General features: G+C 47.2%; 1 protein-coding gene across 1 annotated transcript in view; it reads left to right on the top strand.

Moving 5' to 3' along the window:
• The window catches only part of MYH13 (myosin heavy chain 13), a 78706-nt gene that overhangs the window by 55528 nt on the left and 5275 nt on the right, over nucleotides 1-17903 (top strand). Inside the window, exons 23-36 of the mRNA XM_031657224.1 lie at nucleotides 1920-2096; nucleotides 3148-3293; nucleotides 3397-3487; nucleotides 4466-4855; nucleotides 7633-7759; nucleotides 7848-7966; nucleotides 10311-10507; nucleotides 10987-11170; nucleotides 11667-11832; nucleotides 12515-12639; nucleotides 13900-14208; nucleotides 14293-14496; nucleotides 16984-17109; nucleotides 17417-17587. Coding sequence (XP_031513084.1) covers nucleotides 1920-2096; nucleotides 3148-3293; nucleotides 3397-3487; nucleotides 4466-4855; nucleotides 7633-7759; nucleotides 7848-7966; nucleotides 10311-10507; nucleotides 10987-11170; nucleotides 11667-11832; nucleotides 12515-12639; nucleotides 13900-14208; nucleotides 14293-14496; nucleotides 16984-17109; nucleotides 17417-17587 — 2532 coding nt within the window. The remainder of the gene's footprint in view (nucleotides 1-1919; nucleotides 2097-3147; nucleotides 3294-3396; nucleotides 3488-4465; nucleotides 4856-7632; nucleotides 7760-7847; nucleotides 7967-10310; nucleotides 10508-10986; nucleotides 11171-11666; nucleotides 11833-12514; nucleotides 12640-13899; nucleotides 14209-14292; nucleotides 14497-16983; nucleotides 17110-17416; nucleotides 17588-17903) is intronic.

The raw sequence follows: 17903 nt of genomic DNA, 5'->3' as shown, positions 1-17903 counted from the left end.
TGACACTCAGAGTCAGTGTTGGATAGACGCTGGGAGTAATGGAAAAAAAAGACACTCGGAAGGGCTGGGGACTGTGGCAAACTGAAGAGCTCTTGCCCTGTCCACAGAAGGCAGTGGTGACTCAGTCCCAGCCAACTGTTGTCAGTGGGGAATGGGAATCCAGCATTTTCAGAACTTCTGATTTTCCATGAGAAGCCAGAAATCCAAGTTTTATGGGAAGTCTCATTTTTTTCAATGTTGATAACATTTTAAAAACTACAGACCGGGCGCGGTGGCTCACGCCTGTAATCCCAGCACTTTGGGAGGCCGAGGCAGGTAGATCACAAGGTCAGGAGATCGAGACCATCCTGGCTAACATGGTGAAACCCCATCTCTACTAAAAATACAAAAATTAGCCAGGTGTGGTGGCGGGCGCCTGTAGTCCCAGCTACTCGGGAGGCTGAGGCAGGAGAATGGTGTGAACCCGGGAGGTGGAGCTTGCAGTAAGCAGAGATTGCACCACTGCACTCCAGCCTGGACAACAGAGAGAGATTCCATCTCAAAAACAAAACAAAACAAAAGAAGAACAAACAAACAAAATTGTAAATAATAACATTGTAAACTACTATGTGGACTAAAGAAAATATGGCTAGATTCAGCCCATAGATTAGGAGTTAGCAACTTCTGATCTGGAGGCCTGTTGGATGTGGAAAAAGTTTCACTTACTTCCTTCAAGTTCCATGTTGGGTGCCCTCCTCCTGCTTCCTGATAACACAGCACTCTTGTTCTGAATTTTCTTTTCTTTTCTTGCTTTGCTTGCTTTCTTTCTCTTTCTTTCCTGCCTTCCTGCCTCCCTGCCTCCCTCCCTCCCTCCCTCCTTCCTCTTTCTTTCTTTCTTTCTTTCTTTCTTTCTTTCTTTCTTTCTTTCAGACGGAGTCTCACTCTGTCTCCCAGGCTGGAGTGCAGTGGTGTGATCTCTGCTCACTGTAAGCTCCGTCTCCCAGGTTCACGCCATCCTCCTGCCTCAGCCTCCCGAGTAGCTGGGACTACAGGTGCCCGCCACCACGCCCGGCTAATTTTTTTGTATTTTTAGTAAAGATGGGGTTTCATAGTGTTAGCCAGGATGGTCTCGATCTCCTGACCTCATGATCTGCCCACCTCAGCCTCCCAAAGTGCAGGGATTACAGGCGTGAGCCACTGCACCCGGCGTGAATTTTCTTGCAGAGCACCTCACGCCTCTCCTCCCCTTCCTGCCTCATTCTAAACCCTATTCAGCCAGCCAACCTAATAAACACATTTCCACAGACGTGTTATGAGCAAATATAGATTGATGTGTTACCCTTCAGAGGTAGCACATTTGCATTTTAACAGTGCCCTTCCTTATAGAATATAATGCCCTCCTTAAATGAATAATCCTAATGGGAGAATTTGAGGCGCCGTGATAGACCGTTAAGGAAGATAAAGGGCAGGAGTCTGGCGAGGCCTTGGTGGCTCAAGCCTATAATCAGCACTTTGGGAGGCCCGAGGCAGGCCGAGATCGCGAGATCAGGAGATCCCGAGACCATCCTGGCTGACACGGTGAAACCCGTCTCTCTACTAAAAAAAAAATACAAAACTAGCGGTGGTGGCCGAGAGCCTGTAGTCCCCAGCTTCTCCCGGGAGGCTGAGGCAGGAGAATAAGGCGTGAACCGGGGAGGGCTTGCAGTGAGCGAGATCCTAGCCACTGCACTCCAGCCTGGGCGACAGAAGCGAGACTCAAATCTCAAAAAAAAAAAAAAAAAAAGGGCAGGAAGTCACATCAGATCCAGGAGGTAAAAAGTGAAATTAAGCCAAAGAAAGGGAAGAGGAAAAATGAAACCACAAGCAGCAATATAGCTTTTGATGGAAGCTTCACAAAACCCATCGTTTTCCATATTAAATCAGTGTCGATATTGTCCCAGGTAAAGAATCTCTCCGAAGAAATGACAGCACTTGAAGAAAACATTTCCAAATTGACCAAAGAAAAGAAGTCTCTACAGGAGGCCCATCAGCAAACACTGGATGACCTTCAGGTTGAGGAAGATAAAGTCAATGGTCTAATCAAAATAAATGCCAAGCTTGAACAGCAAACAGATGATGTAAGGATATTCTACTACTATGCTTTAGCATTTATCACTTGTGGAAGCACAGACAAGAGACGGTCTAACTAGGACGCAGGGCTTGAGAGGTCAGACTCTGGAATCAGCATCCCTAAGTTCAGATCTCAGCCCCATCCTGACCCTGAAGGAGTCTGGGATACTAAGCAAGCTGCTTACCCTTGCAAAGCCTCCGTTTGTGCCTTGTGAGATGGCGATGGAAATAGCATCATCTCAGAGGGTTTTCACAGAAAGCTCAGCACACACAAAGTGTTCAGCAAAACATAGCTGCTATTATTGCTATCATCACCATCATCAGTATTATTAGCATCCACCTGTAGGTCCTTTGGGTTCCAAAGCCTCCAATCCTGTTGTAACGTTATTAAAGATGAGTTCCATTTGTGGCCACAAAAATTACTATTTCCACCCCCCATCCCATGACGTTATTATTGTTGATGTAAGAGCCACTTTTGAAGTTTTCAGGTTTTAATCATTATTGTGGCTAGAGATTTTCTAGATAACTTTAATGTTTCTGAGCCCAGGGTAGGTGTGATCCTCCTCTATGCCCCTGTTTCCTGTTCCCATGTGTGCGTGTGTGTGTGTGCATACACGCACACACACATACATACACACATGAATTCCTTGCCTCCCATGGTTGTGTAATGTTAGCAGGGAATGCGTGATGGTGTAGAGCATAGACCTTCACAGTGCTGTCCACAGAAGCCCCCATTTGTATTGTCTGTGCACGGGTGTGCACCCGTGAGTACCATACCCCTCCATGGAACATGGTCTGGGCCAGGCTGAGTGGGAATCAGTTGAGAGAGGCACCAGGAGGCCCATGAAGGATCCAGCCCCACCCTGGGTAGCCTTTTCTGGAAGACAGAAGAGAGGGGAGGTAGAGGACAAGACTTGCTTCCTCCTGGGGCCAGAGGCTTGCAGCCAGCACCCTGCAGGAGCCCCAGGAAGCCCCAGGTCACGTGTATGGCTGCGCTGAACGAAAGGAGCAAACGCTTCCCCAGCAGGGGCTTACTTTTCTACCTGTGTGTCTTCTCAGCTTGAGGGTTCCTTAGAGCAGGAAAAGAAACTGCGGGCGGACCTGGAAAGGGCGAAGAGGAAGCTGGAAGGAGATCTGAAAATGTCCCAGGAATCCATTATGGATCTAGAAAATGACAAGCAGCAAATAGAAGAGAAATTAAAAAAGTAGATATTTCTTTTACCACCTCTGTGTCTCAGCCTAAAAGCCAACTTTCATCCCCTCCAAGAGGCTTGTATCTCATGTTCTTTTTTTAAAATCTATTTGCAGGAAGGAGTTTGAAATCAGTCAGTTACAAGCCAAAATAGATGACGAACAGGTCCACAGTTTGCAGTTTCAAAAGAAGATTAAAGAACTGCAGGTAAAACATCAAAACCTTCCCAATCATGACAATCCCTTTGCAAGAGTGCCCCTCCTCACTCCTTCCCCATTGTTTCTTTAGCTGCTTCTTTCCTTCCTCCTGCTAAAGCTAGAGAAGATGTCCTGTCCTTTCCTTTCCTTTTTGAAAATAATATTTTAATGTTCTGAGTAACCCATAAACATACTTCCTTGCAAAGGCTCAAAATAGGCCCAGTAAAGCTAAATATTATTGATAAGGGTGCTTGGACCACCGCCCCTAAGCCCAGTGCCCTCACCGTCTTCTCAGAAGTAATGACCAGTTTCAGTGGGATATGCATCCTTCTGCCTCTTTTGCTATGTGTTTTTGTACACATTTAAGACCCCCCAAAAATATATAATACACATGCAGAAAAGGTTCTTGTTTCTTTATATTCTTAGCATAAATATCACACTGAGAGTATCACTCTGCAACTTGCTCCTTTCTTTTGGCAACGTGATCTGCAGAGCTATCCATGATAGACGTGGATTGGTGTCTACCTGCTCCATAGACTTCTAGAACAAGTCTCCATCACAATCGATTGGTGCATTCCCTTATTCATGGACATTTAGGTTGTTTCCAAGTTTTTTCACCAATGTAATGTTATAATGAATTCTTTTTTTGTTTGTTTGTTTTCTGAGTCCGAGTCTCTGTCACCCAGGCTGGAGCACAGCGGCGTGATCTCAGCTCACTGCAACCCCCACCTCCCAGGTTCAAGCTGTTCTCCTGCCTCAGCCTCCTGAGTACCTGGGACTACAGGTGGCCTCCACCACACCCGGCTAATTTTTGTATTTTTAGTAGAGGCGGAGTTTCACCATGTTGCCCAGGCTGGTTTCAAACTCCTGACCTCAAATGATCCACCCACCTCGTGCTGCCTACCTGCAATTCCTTAACACCCAGCCCCTCTCAAAGGAGGCTGCCCCCTCCTCCACAATAACAGTCCTGATACAGTGATCCTTTCAGGCTCGCATAGAAGAGCTGGAGGAGGAAATTGAAGCAGAACACACACTCAGAGCCAAGATTGAGAAGCAGCGCTCAGATCTGGCCCGGGAACTGGAGGAGATCAGCGAGAGGCTGGAAGAAGCCAGTGGGGCCACTTCAGCCCAGATTGAGATGAACAAGAAGCGGGAGGCTGAGTTCCAGAAAATGCGCAGGGACCTGGAGGAGGCCACCCTGCAGCACGAAGCCACGGCGGCCACCCTGAGGAAGAAGCACGCAGATAGTATGGCTGAGCTTGGGGAGCAGATTGACAACCTGCAGCGGGTGAAGCAGAAGCTGGAGAAGGAGAAGAGTGAGCTGAAGATGGAGATCGATGACATGGCCAGCAACATCGAAGCCATCTCCAAGTCAAAGGTACCTGACTGACCTTTCTGCTCTTGGAGAATGCAAGGCAGCCGGTGGCCACCTGCCCCTGGGCACATGTAATTCGATGCCTCCAAACCACTGCATGTTCTACACCGAAACCCTCTTCCCTATTTCTGCCTGTTTCCAGTTCCTCAAATTCACTCACGTCCTTTGTCTTATCTATTTGGGCTGCTGTAACAAAATATTTTAGAGTGGGTAATTTATAAACAACAGAAATGTATTGCTCACAATTTTGGAGGCCGGGAAGTCCAAGATCAAAGTGCCAGCAAATTCGGTGTCTGTTGAAGGTCTGTTCCTCACAGATCGTGCCTTCTCATTGCATCCTCATGTGGTAGAAGGGGTGAACAAGTTTTCTCAGGCCTCTATTATAAGAACACTAATTCCATTCATAAGGGCTCCACCCCCAAGACCTTATCACCTCCCAAAAGCCCCACCCCCCAACACCACTGGACTAGAAATTATGAATTTTGGGGAGACACAAACTTTAAGACCAAAGCATCAAGACCACTTGATTCAAGCACAGTTGGATGATCTGGTGCCACTGTTTCGCTCTTGTTCCCCAGGCTGGATCGCAGTGGCGCCATCTCAGCTCACTGCAACCTCTCCCTCCCGGGTTCAAGCAATTCTCCTGCCTCAGCCTCCCAAGTAGCTGGGATTACAGGCACATGCCACCACGCCAGGCCAATTTTTGTATTTTTGATAGAGATGGGGTTTCACCACGTTGGCCAGGCTGGTCTTGAACTCCTGGCCTCAGGTGATCCACCCACCTCGGCCTCCCAAAGTGCTGGGATTACAGGCATGAGCCACTGTGCCCGGCCGACTGGGGTTCTTTAAGAAAAAAGTGTACAAACTTATGAAACTTAGGCATGAAAGTTAATACTTATAATGACACAAAAGTGTTGCAGGTTACCTTGAAGACTCAAGTTCTTTTCTCCTGAGGCCTCTTTGGGCCATTTGCCAGAAATGCCTTCTAGAATATATTCTGCTTGGGATGGCTCCTCTTCCCTCAAACCTTCTGCAGCTCCCAGACTCTCTGGGGTCCATGCAAATTGCGGGCCCTGAAGCTTATTTCACAAGCTTCATAGTGAACCCACCTCTGTGCATGACCTCAAAGCAAAGCATTCCTCGTGGAGCACGTGTGCTCCTCGATTTAACACCTGCCCTCCTTGCAGGGTGCTCTGAGCTGTACTAGGAGCTGTTTGGCTGGGCTGGAAGAAGCAGTGGTGACCCTAGAAGTAGGGCTGTGGGCCTCTCACTGAGGGTTTCCCGGAAGGTCAGGGCATCTGTCCAGAAAAGGAAGGGAGATGTGGATCAGAGAACTAGAGTGGTCTCTCTAGCGCCCCCTGCTGCCAGTGTTTAGGGTCTGCGTCCACACTGTCTTGTTTTCCCTTGATTGCTTCTTCACTCCCCGACTGCAGCCTCTGGCTCCGAGTGATGACTTCTTTTCTCCTTCTTTCCTGCTTTCCCATTTGTTTGCCCTTTTTCCCTTTCTTGGTTTTCTTTCTTCCTCTAAGAACTTGGGTCTGTACATGTTCCCCTCCCACACCTCTCTGCGAGCCAGGCCAGCCTGCAGGGGAAGGTGGGTAGAAAGAGCCTCCAGCATCCTCCACGCACTGTGCCTATAAACAGCCCCCACTCCAGCCTCCCTCTCTCCAGAATTGCCGTGTGCTGCTCTCTGTTCTCAATTTTAACATCCAGGGGAAGCAGCACTTCATGTTTCTTTACACTTTTTCAGTTGGCCCCTTTCACGTCTCTTCTTGCAAGTCGCCATCGCTTTTCAACCCTCCCTGCTTTGATTCCTTCATGCTTGCGTGTCATCTTCTCAAAGAGATCCTAAGCTCCTCCAGGACTCCCCTGGAATCAGTATCCCTGCTTCCTCCACTGCCAGCTCATACTTCGCATTCTAAGGAAAAACATATGCTCCATACATTTTATTTTCTATTTTATGGAGCAGCAGGAGGAGAGAAAGGTCAACACACATAAGGGTTTTGAATAAACTTCACAAAAATACAGGCCAACTGGAGGCTGGGGAGGTGAATCCCTTCATACCACCTCCACCATCGGGAACCTTTTGTGTTATTGAATGAAATGCTTAACACTGTCATCTGAATATATTGCTTGCAAATATTCACAGGCTTGTATTGCTTGCAATTATTCACAAATTACTTATATTACAAGAGGATCCCAAGGATCCACTTAAAAGTGGCATCTTCTCAAAGGGTTGTTTACAAATCCTTAAATACTTACCTACCAAAAACTGATGTTCCAAGCGATTGGTGATTGAGCTGCATTCACAAATCTGAAATGATTATGATTTTTTTTTTTTTTTTTTTTTTATACGGAGTTTCACTCTTGCTGCCCAGGCTGGAGTGCAATGGCATGATCTCTGCTCACTGCAACCTCCGCCTCCTGGGTTCAAGCGATTCTCCTGCCTCAGTCTCCCGAGTAGCTGGGATTACAGGTGCCTGCCACTACGCCCGGCTAATTTTTGTATTTTTAGTACAGATGGGATTTCACCATGTCGGTCAGGCTGGTGTTAAACTCCTGACCTCAGGGATCCACCCACCTCGGTCTCCTAAAGTGCTGGGATATAGATGTGAGTCACTGCGCCCAGTCAATTATGATTTTAAACTGACTCTTTTTTTGTTCTGTATTTGTAGTTTTATTTTACCTGACAAGAAGCTAAACGATCACACTGTTCAGTTCAATGCTGGGCACTAGGAATCCATTTGTTCCCATTCATGGTGACTTTCTGTTTGTTAAAGAGTAACATAGAAAGAACGTGCCGGACGGTAGAAGACCAATTTAGTGAAATCAAAGCCAAGGATGAGCAACAGACACAGTTGATCCATGATCTGAACATGCAGAAAGCAAGACTACAGACCCAGAATGGTGAGAATGGGCAGGGCTCTGAGGTCCAGCCGGGCCAGGGGAGAGGGTGGTCGGTAACACTGACGTGGGGGCCACATCTGTTTGGTAGGGGAGCTGAGCCACCAAGTGGAAGAGAAGGAATCTCTGATTTCACAGCTGACCAAAAGCAAGCAGGCCCTCACCCAGCAGCTGGAGGAGCTTAAGAGGCAAATGGAAGAAGAAACAAAGGTAAAGATATAGAGTCAGATTGAACCTGAGAAACCAGGCTGTACGACCACTTCACCTGTGAAGCTGCTCGGAGCAGTGCTACATCAAGAAACCTGCTGCGGCCGGGCACAGTGGCTCACGCCTGTAATCCCAGCACTTTGGGAGGCTGAGGCGGGTGGATCACGAGGTCAGGAGTTCAAGGCCAGCCTGGCCAAGATGGTGAAACCCCATCTCTACTAAAAATACAAAAAAAAATTAGCTGGGCGTAGTGGCAGGTGCCTGTAATCCCAGCTACTCAGGAGGCTGAGGCAGAGAATTCCTTGAACCCGAGAGGCGGAGGGTGCAGTGAGCCAAGATCACGCCACTGCACTCTAGCCTAGAAGACAGTGCAAGACTCCGCTAAAAAAAAAAAAGAAAGAAAGAAAAGAAGAAACCTGTTGCTTCTCCTGTCTGCCTTGCAGCATGGTGCGAACCTGTCCTTTAAAGTTAGAGGACCTTGGCATTAGATCTCCTTCTTCAGGGATAGAAAACCATACCCATGGTGGTCCATGCCCTCTGTCCCCCATAGGGTAGTCTGAGAAACTCCCCTCTCCAGCCAGGGCACCTCCTCCCGATCACTGTACACACTTGACCATTCTGCCCAGCAATTCATTCCAGCCACTTGAAATCCCTTCCTCTTTCTTCTTCATTATTCCTGGTGTGTCACCTCCTATACCACCTGATTTTAAGCTACCCTCCTCCAAAAAGACTCCGTGGTTTTGGGAGCACCCTGGAGACAGTTGCATAAACATGAACATCATCGCCTTCTTGATTTCAAGATCTAGATACTGTGTTTATAATATGTGTCTCCCCACAGATCTGTGAACTCATGGAGGGCAAGAATAGTTTGTCCTCACTGTACCTACTTTGCCCAGAAGAACAGTGCACACAGTAGGTGCTTGGTGCTGCCAATTCGTGTTCAAGTATCAGAATAGGGAACCAAGAGTCCACAAAACTGCATGAATGGAACTCCGAGGTTGCTGTACGCTGGCTAAGACTTATAGGGCAATCTTCTGGAATTTTCCCAAGCTCCACCTTTTTCTTCTGAAAAAGGACAAATGCCATATTTGTCTCCCATCTTTCTGTTCTGTGGTGAAGATCTTCAGTAGATGAGGGGGGTCAGGGGGAAGTGGTGAGAACCCAAGCCTGAACAAGTACTGAGGAGGGCCACTGCAGGAGGAGCCGGCTGTCCTTTGGCCACGATACAGCAACAGCTGTTTTCCTTCTTAGGCAAAGTTTCCCATTTATTGCCTTTTTTTTTTGAGACGGAGTTTCACTCTTGTTGCCCAGGCTGGAGTGCAATGGCACGATCTTGGCTCACCACAACCTCTGCCTCCTGGGTTCAAGCGATTCTCCTGCCTCAGCCTCCCAAGTAGCTGGGATTACAGGCATGGGCCACCACGCCCGGCTAATTTTGTGGTTTTGGTAGTGACAGGGTTTCTCCATGTTGGTCAGGCTGGTCTCAAACTCTTGACCTCAGGTGATCCGCCCGTCTCGGCCTTCCAAAGTGCTGGGATTACAGGCATGAGCCACCACGCCTGGCCTATTGCGTTTTTAAAAAGTTGAAAATGTACAAATTACTAAAGTGGGCTGACAGAACTCTCTCTTTGATGGTGGCACCTGAGGGCGTCTTGTGGCCATTATAGTCGGAGCTAAACTGTTGCCCTTCCGTCCCTCCACATGGGAGGGAGTGAGGGACGGACGCCTCTAGGCATGTCTTCTCTGCCTAGGAGGAGGAAGTCGGGCCGTGGAAACAGCAAAGCTCACATCAGCAGTCCCCAGTGTGGGGACACAGCCCACTGGTGACATCAAAAGATGCTTTCAGGCTTCTCCGGGTCACAGCATTCCGTACCATTGCATCAAGTAGCGAGAAAATTCTTCCCTTTTTAATTGTTCCAAACCTTCTGATTATATCAAGGAAAAGGCCTCAGCATGAACCATACTTCCTTAGTATTTGCTTATTTACCCTATTAAGAAATAGAGCGTAGACCCCAGGCATGGAGTCCCAGCAGGCAACAGTACCTAGCTAGACGTGATAACATTGCTTTATTTCCATTGCACTTACGGTTACCTTCTGTTTATGGCAAATGTCAGTGGTTTTCCACTTACTGTCCTGTAACAGTTCACTCTTTTGTTAAATATATTTAAATATAATTAAGGAGCGCACTTGAAAAAATTAAATAAACCAGGCGATATGCTGATATGGCAAATTTGGTGAAAACAGCATAGGGATAATTCAAGCTGGGGAAAAGCTATTTAAATGAAAATACCTGAACTTGGAAAAGGGTCAAATGTTTTTGCAATTTGTCACTACTGTCATTCCCAGGCCAAGAACGCCCTGGCACACGCCCTGCAGTCCTCCCGCCACGACTGTGACCTGCTGCGGGAACAGTATGAGGAGGAACAGGAAGCCAAGGCTGAGCTGCAGAGGGCACTGTCCAAGGCCAACAGTGAGGTTGCTCAGTGGAGGACCAAATACGAGACGGACGCCATCCAGCGCACAGAGGAGCTGGAGGAGGCCAAGTAGGGACTCCAGGGTGGCAATAGCAGGGGGAGCCTGAGGGCACAAGCCAAGAGACCAGGAGTCTTCGTATCTTGAGAGATTGTCTCTTTCCTGCCCATGCCTTTGTGGTTCCTGAAACATTCAGATTGTGCCCCCCACCCTCTGCGGGTCTCCCTGTCCTTCTTCTCGGGAACTGTCCATTCCCCCTAGCTCCCTGGGGGGCTCCTTAGGGACCTGCTTTGCCACCAAGCATTTTGAGACTCTCCCGGTGACACTTGGATCCTCTCCACTCACCAAATCCTAGGTCTTGGTCTCATCAAACATCAATCCCTTCCATGCTATTCATTTCCCTTCCCATCTGACAGTTACCTTCTGAAATATTCCACCTTTGCCAAGGGGGGAAAAATCTGTTTTTTGTATTTCTCTTCCCATCTGACAGTTACCTTCTGAAATATTCCACCTTTGCCAAGGGGGGGAAAAAAAAATCTGGTTTTCATAGGAAAAAACTGGCCCAGAGGCTCCAGGAAGCAGAGGAGAACACGGAGACGGCGAACTCCAAGTGCGCATCCTTGGAGAAAACCAAGCAGAGGCTGCAGGGAGAGGTGGATGATCTGATGCTGGATCTGGAGCGCTCCCACACCGCCTGTGCCACCCTGGACAAGAAGCAGAGGAACTTTGACAAGGTCCTTCCCCAGCCACTTTCTCTGTGAAGAAGGCATGGGGATGATTCAAGTTGGGGAAATGCTATTTACATGAATATACCTGAATTTGGAAAAGGGTCAAATGTTTTACAGTGGCAGTGGTGAAAACAACAGTTTCACACTTAGATGTGTGAGATACCTGCACATCCTACAAGGCCCCCAGTTGGAGCATCATTTCCCAGTTTGGAGGACTTGAGGTGTCTCTTGACTACTGTGACAGTCCCTCCAAAGGCAATTTTGTTTTCAGTTAAAGCTAATTCAGTTCCATTGAGATCGTAATGTCTGTGAGAACGCAGCAGAGGGCCTGCAGGAATATCACAGTTTGGGGTCCCGGATCTAGAACAGTGCTCCTCCTCTTTCTTCAGTCCCTAAGGATGGAAGAGCAAAACGTTGGTGTTACTGACAGCCCTTGTTTGCAAGAACTCTTCTGAGTCACCCCTGCTTTTTGCTTCTCCTATGTCCCTTTGTCATCTCCCAGGTCCTCGCAGAGTGGAAGCAAAAGCTGGACGAAAGCCAGGCTGAGTTGGAAGCTGCTCAGAAGGAGTCCAGGTCACTCAGCACCGAACTCTTCAAGATGAGGAACGCCTACGAGGAGGTGGTGGACCAGTTAGAGACACTGAGGCGGGAGAACAAAAATCTGCAAGGTGAGCTCTCTCCACCACCGGTGTGTGCTACGTCCCCGTCTCCTCCTGCCAACCCCTTCCCCATTTGGTCACAGCCATCTGCAGACGCCTTCTTCCCACTGCCCCACACAATCCTCAGCCATCATGCTTCACATTATTCAGTTTGCCCCAAGGTCCAAACCTTTTTAATGTAAGGCACAGCAGGAGCTAAGTCTCATTTTCGAGAACCGAAGGCACAATGGGTTGCTGAGCCCACTGCTCTGTTAGAGAAGACCCTTCAGTGATTCTGTCTCTAAGTGGCTCTGTATTCTTGGGTATGCCACTGAATCCCTTAGGACCTCAGACTTCCAATCTACAAAGTCTGAAGACCACACCCAGCACTTTCCAAAGCCCCTTCTGGTTCTGCAGACTATGATTCTACGCCTTTTCCCCACAATTGTTTTCTCTGGTCTGCTCTATGACCGTTTTGTATACAGTACTTTTGAAGTTTTAAGTTTCTCTTCTTCACTTGTGGTTCCTGTCTGCCTAGTGCAGGTGAGGTAACGCATCCCTGTCTTGCCAACACCTCATCCGAACAGCTACCCTGTATTCTCTCCTATATAAACGCCACGAATGAATCGCCCATCCCTGAATTGCCTGGCAAATGCCTATGCCATAAACTGGAGCGTGTTGAAACAGCCTAAATCGAGCCTGTCCTTTGCAGAAGAGATTTCCGACTTAACTGAGCAGATTGCAGAAACTGGTAAGAATCTTCAGGAAGTGGAAAAGACCAAGAAGCTAGTGGAGCAGGAAAAGTCAGATCTGCAAGTCGCCTTAGAAGAAGTAGAGGTAAGTGTCTGGGATATGACATTCGGAAATTCAGGAGGACCAGGAACTGAAAGAGGCTGCCCATCACCACCCCATAGGGCCCTCCCTGCCAGGAGGCCCTGAGTTTCCAATGGGAGAAACGTTCAGCCATCCCAGGGGCTGAAATATCCACGGACTGCTACTTTATCTCCTGGGTGTCCTCTGGCACAGTTCCCCTTTTGAAAATAAATTAATGTGTTCATTATGTCTTCAATGTCTTCCTCTCAGGAAGCAGAAAATCAATCACCTAACATCCTGAGAGCCGTGCAGCATCTCTCAGTTATGTTTCACACAGAGGCACAGACAATCATCTTTGGCTAGCAAGAATCTTGTACAATCAAAACACACCCAGAGTCTCCTGGTGCAGTAATCGGCGGTGGCCAGGATGACTGGTGGTTTCTAGGGAAATACGAACCAACACAGGATAACAGGAGAGCAATTGCCCTGTGATTTTGGAGAATAGGATGACTCTCGATTTATGGTTATTATTAAAATAGACACCCTCAGTAAAATTTTCACTAATTAAGAAGGATACTCTATCTCAAGTCATAAGAAATTTGTTCACGAGGGATGCAAAGTTTTAGTCCCAGTTTCATCACTATTAGGGATATTTGGGAGCAAGTCAAATACTCGGACCTCTCTGAGTATTGTTCTCTTCATCTATAAAATCAGTAAAAGAATACCTACTTGCAGCCGGGCATGGTGGCTCACAACTGTAATCCTAGTACTTTGGGAGGACAAGGCAGGCTGATCACCTGGAAGGTCAGGAGTTCAAGACCAGCCTAGGCAACATGGTGAAATCCTGTCTTTAAAAATACAAAAATTAGCCAGGCACAGTGGCGGGCACCTGTAATCCCAACTACTCTGGAGGCTGAGGCAGGAGAATCGCTTGAACCCAGGGGGTGGAGGTTGCAGTAAGCCGAGATTGTGCCACTGCACTCCAGCCTGGGCAACAGAGACTCTGTCAAAAAAAAAAAAAAAAACCTATTTGGGCTGGGCACCATGGCTCACACCACCTGTAATCCCAACACTTTAGGAGGCCAAGGAAGGAGGATCACTTGAGCCCAGGAGTTCAGGACCAGCCTGGGCAACATAGCCAGACTCTGTCTCTACCAAAAAAAATTTTTTTTAATTTAATTTTTTTTAAAAAAATAATACCCATTTGATTGTATGGGGATGAAAATACCCATTCATGAAGGTGGCTGCCCACAGTACTCCCAGTCACTCCTTTGCTTTCGTCAGGGTTCCTTGGAACACGAGGAGAGCAAGATCTTGCGCGTCCAGCTAGAGTTAAGCCAGGTGAAATCCGAGCTAGACCGCAAGGTCATTGAGAAGGATGAAGAAATCGAGCAGCTAAAAAGAAACAGCCAGCGGGCAACGGAGGCCATGCAGAGCGTGCTGGATGCTGAAATCCGCAGCCGGAACGACGCCCTGAGAGTGAAGAAGAAGATGGAGGGAGATCTCAATGAGATGGAGATTCAGCTGGGCCACTCCAACCGCCAGGTGGCAGAGACCCAGAAGCACCTGCGCACGGTCCAGGGCCAGCTCAAGGTGAGCACGGTGGCCGCCTCTGCGTACCTGGACGGGCTGCAGCCTGCCGGGCAGCTCTGGCCTCACTCCGGGTCTCCCCTGCAGGACTCCCAGCTGCACCTGGACGACGCCCTGAGGAGCAATGAGGACCTCAAGGAGCAGCTGGCCATCGTGGAGCGCAGGAATGGCCTCCTGCTGGAGGAGCTGGAGGAAATGAAGGTGGCCCTGGAGCAAACCGAGCGGACCCGCAGGCTGTCGGAGCAGGAGCTGCTGGACGCCAGCGACCGCGTGCAGCTCCTGCACTCCCAGGTGCGTCGGCCCTCACTCCTCCGCTGAAAAGCCACCCTGGGGCAGCTAGCGCCTCCTGCACCCCTAGCTGCTTCCGCTATCCCTCGGCTCAGGGCCCACGCCGTGGGAAGGAGCACCCGGTTTCTCCCAGACTAGTGGTCAAGACCAATTTTCTTTAAGCTTGCTTCTTGGAATAACTGACTCTTGATTGACAGATTTCTGAGCCTTTTCTGATCCAAACATTAAACATCTTACACGTTGTAGGGAAATCAGAGCAAGAAGGATTAATTATTGTGTAAGGCGCCTGGAAGTACTATTTAAGAGGAAACCTTAGAATATTAAGATTTTATTTCAAAATAATTATTTTTGACCCGTCTCAGTGCCACACCTATAATCCCAGCACATTGGGAGGCCAAGGTGGGAGGTTCGCTTTAGCCCAGGAGTTGAGGCTGCAATGAACTATGATCTCACCGCTGCACTCTATCCAGCCTGGGCAACAGAGGGAGACCCTGCCGAAACAAACAACAACAACAACAACACACACACACACACACACACACAAAACACAAAATAATTATTTTTATAAACGTTTTTAAAACTCCTTTGTTTAAAAAAATAGAAAAAACAAGCAAATACATGGAAGAAAAAAGTCAAGCATATTATTAACATTCTAGGGTCTCTCATTCTTAGGCCCCTTGTGAATTATATAAATATTATGTTTTTGCCTCTAATCCCAGGACTTTGGGATTGTTTGACCTCAGGAGTTTGAGACCAGCGTGGGCAACATGGCAAAACTGTGTCTCTACAAAAAAAAAAAAAGTTTTAATTAAAAATAAATGCATATACATATAGTAAAAATATGAGCAATCTTTAGCAATCTCTTTTTTTCATTTAACAATCATGAACATATTTTGAGTTTTTTGGGGTTTTTTTGGGGTTTTTTTGAGACAGAGTCTCGTTCTGTCACCAGGCTGGAATGCAGTGGTGAGATCTCGGTTCACTGCAATCTCCACCTCCTGGGTTAAAGCGATTTTCCTGCCTCAGCCTCCTGAGGATTACAGGTGCACGTCAGCACACTCAACTAATTTTTGTATTTGTGTAGATACGGGGTTTCACCATGTTGGCCAGGATTGTCTCGATCTCCTGACTTCAGGTGATCCGCCAGCCTCAGCCTCCCAAAGTGCTGGGATTACAGGCGTGAGCCACTGTGCCCAGCCTCGACATCTTTAAATAGTGTTCTGTAATATGATTTTTAATGACAGAAAAGTAGGCTATTCTACCTGTATATTATTGCACTTCCATTTCATCAGTCTTTTGTGGTTATTTTATATTGTTCTCAATAAAAATTTTACTTTTAGAAAGGCTGTTCTGATGAACTTCCTCATAACTAAATTTTCATATACTTCCATGATTACTATCACTTAATATGTCTAGAAGTAAATAAATTTCTAAAAATGAAATTTCAGGTTCCAAACAGCAAAGATATTTGTAATATATTGTAAATTGTTCTTTAATAAGGTTGTCTCAATTTTTATTTCCTCTGGGAAAACGTGTGAGAGTTCTCTTCTATAAATTCTCGAATATTCTAGCTCTTATTTTAAAAATCTTCACCAATTTTATTGCTGAAGCATACCTCACTGAGTTTTTAGTATGTTTTTATTGCTAATGAGGTGGAACATTTTATCACTTTTCTTGGCCGTTTGTACTTCTTCTAGTATGTTTTACCCATTTGTACTTTTTGCCCTTTTTTAAAATTGATTTGCCTTATTTATATGTTAAGAAAGGGACTATTTTCTTCTGTAATATACATTGCAAATGTTTTCCAGTTTGTCATCACCCTTACAATTCTATTTATGGCATATTTGATTATTTGAATTATTTTTCATTTTATATAGTATGTCTATCAATCATTTCCTTGCTCCAACACCTTTTACTGAATAATCTATCCATCCTCAAATATTTGAAATTCTACTTTTATCATTTACTCAATTCTTTGATGTACAATTCTTGGGTCTGTTAACTGAACAGAAGCAGGACTTTCTGTTCAGTTAAGAATAAAGAAAGATCCCAGTACTTGGGAGGCCAAGGTGGGCGGATCACAAGGTCAGGAGATTGAGACCATCCTGGCCAACACGGTGAAACCCCGTCTCTACTAAAAACACAAAAAATTAGCTGGGCGTGGTGGCGGATGCCTGTAGTCCCAGCTACTGGGGAGGCTGAGGCAGGAGAACGGTGTGAACCCGGGAGGCGGAGCTTGCAGTGAGCCGAGATCCGGCCACCGCACTCCAGCCTGGGTGGCAGAACGAGACTCTGTCTCAAAAAAAAAAAAAAAAAAAATAAAGAAAGAAAGAATAATGTACAGTACTGTACCCAGCAGGTCATCCATGTGAAAAATAAGAAATGGAACAGGATCACGATTTACTTCCTTCCCCGCCCAACCCTCCCCCTTCCAATTTCTTTAAGTGCCCAGATAGAACCCACACCCCTGATATCTAATTCTTCTTGTAGAACACGAGCCTGATAAATACCAAGAAAAAACTGGAGGCTGACATAGCTCAGTGCCAGGCAGAGGTGGAGAACTCAATCCAGGAGTCCAGGAACGCAGAGGAGAAGGCCAAGAAGGCCATCACGGATGTGAGCTCTGTTCTTTCTTTTCAGAGATGGGGTTTGGAACTGAGAAAGGGGGGCCTCTGAGCCAGGGCGTGGCAAGTATGTTTCATCTTTTATGACCACAATCGGTTAGTGGTGGCTTCCCAGACAGATGGAATGAGGTACAGTCTCAGCAGCGGCAAAGTGGGAGGGGAGGCTGAGGAAACAGCAAAGACTGGCTGGAGTCAGACAGGGGAGGCTCAGCACCACGATCCCAACATTCTCCTCTTCTGCAAGCTCCAGGTAGGGATGGGCGGACGGGGCCTCTGATGTGTCCTGTGAACTTAACCAGGCTGCCATGATGGCTGAGGAGCTAAAGAAGGAACAGGACACCAGCGCCCACCTGGAGCGGATGAAGAAGAACCTGGAGCAGACGGTGAAGGACCTGCAGCACCGTCTAGACGAGGCTGAGCAGCTGGCACTGAAGGGCGGGAAGAAGCAGATCCAGAAATTGGAGAACCGGGTAGAGTTTTTGAGAGGACTCTTACTCTGAAAGTGACAGCCTCAGACAGAACCACAGTCCAGAAATTGAGATGGTGGGAAAAGGCCATTGATTGAATAGATTGCAAATTCAGTTTCAGGACTGCTTGCAAAATTCCCTGTGAGCCTCATTTCTCACCTCTTTCTGTTTCATCTGTTCCTGTGCCCCAACACACACACACACACACACACACACACACACACATCTATTTTGGCATGCTCACACCTCAGTAAATGTAATATCATGATGTGTGTTAATGTTCACATTCCATTTGCTGTGTAGATTCAGATGCACACAC

Source organism: Papio anubis, chromosome 17 (assembly GCF_008728515.1).
Source record: "Papio anubis isolate 15944 chromosome 17, Panubis1.0, whole genome shotgun sequence".
NCBI lineage: Eukaryota > Metazoa > Chordata > Mammalia > Primates > Cercopithecidae > Papio > Papio anubis.
The sequence above is the reverse complement of the archived record's forward strand: the minus strand, read 5'-3'. Positions and strand labels throughout refer to the sequence as shown.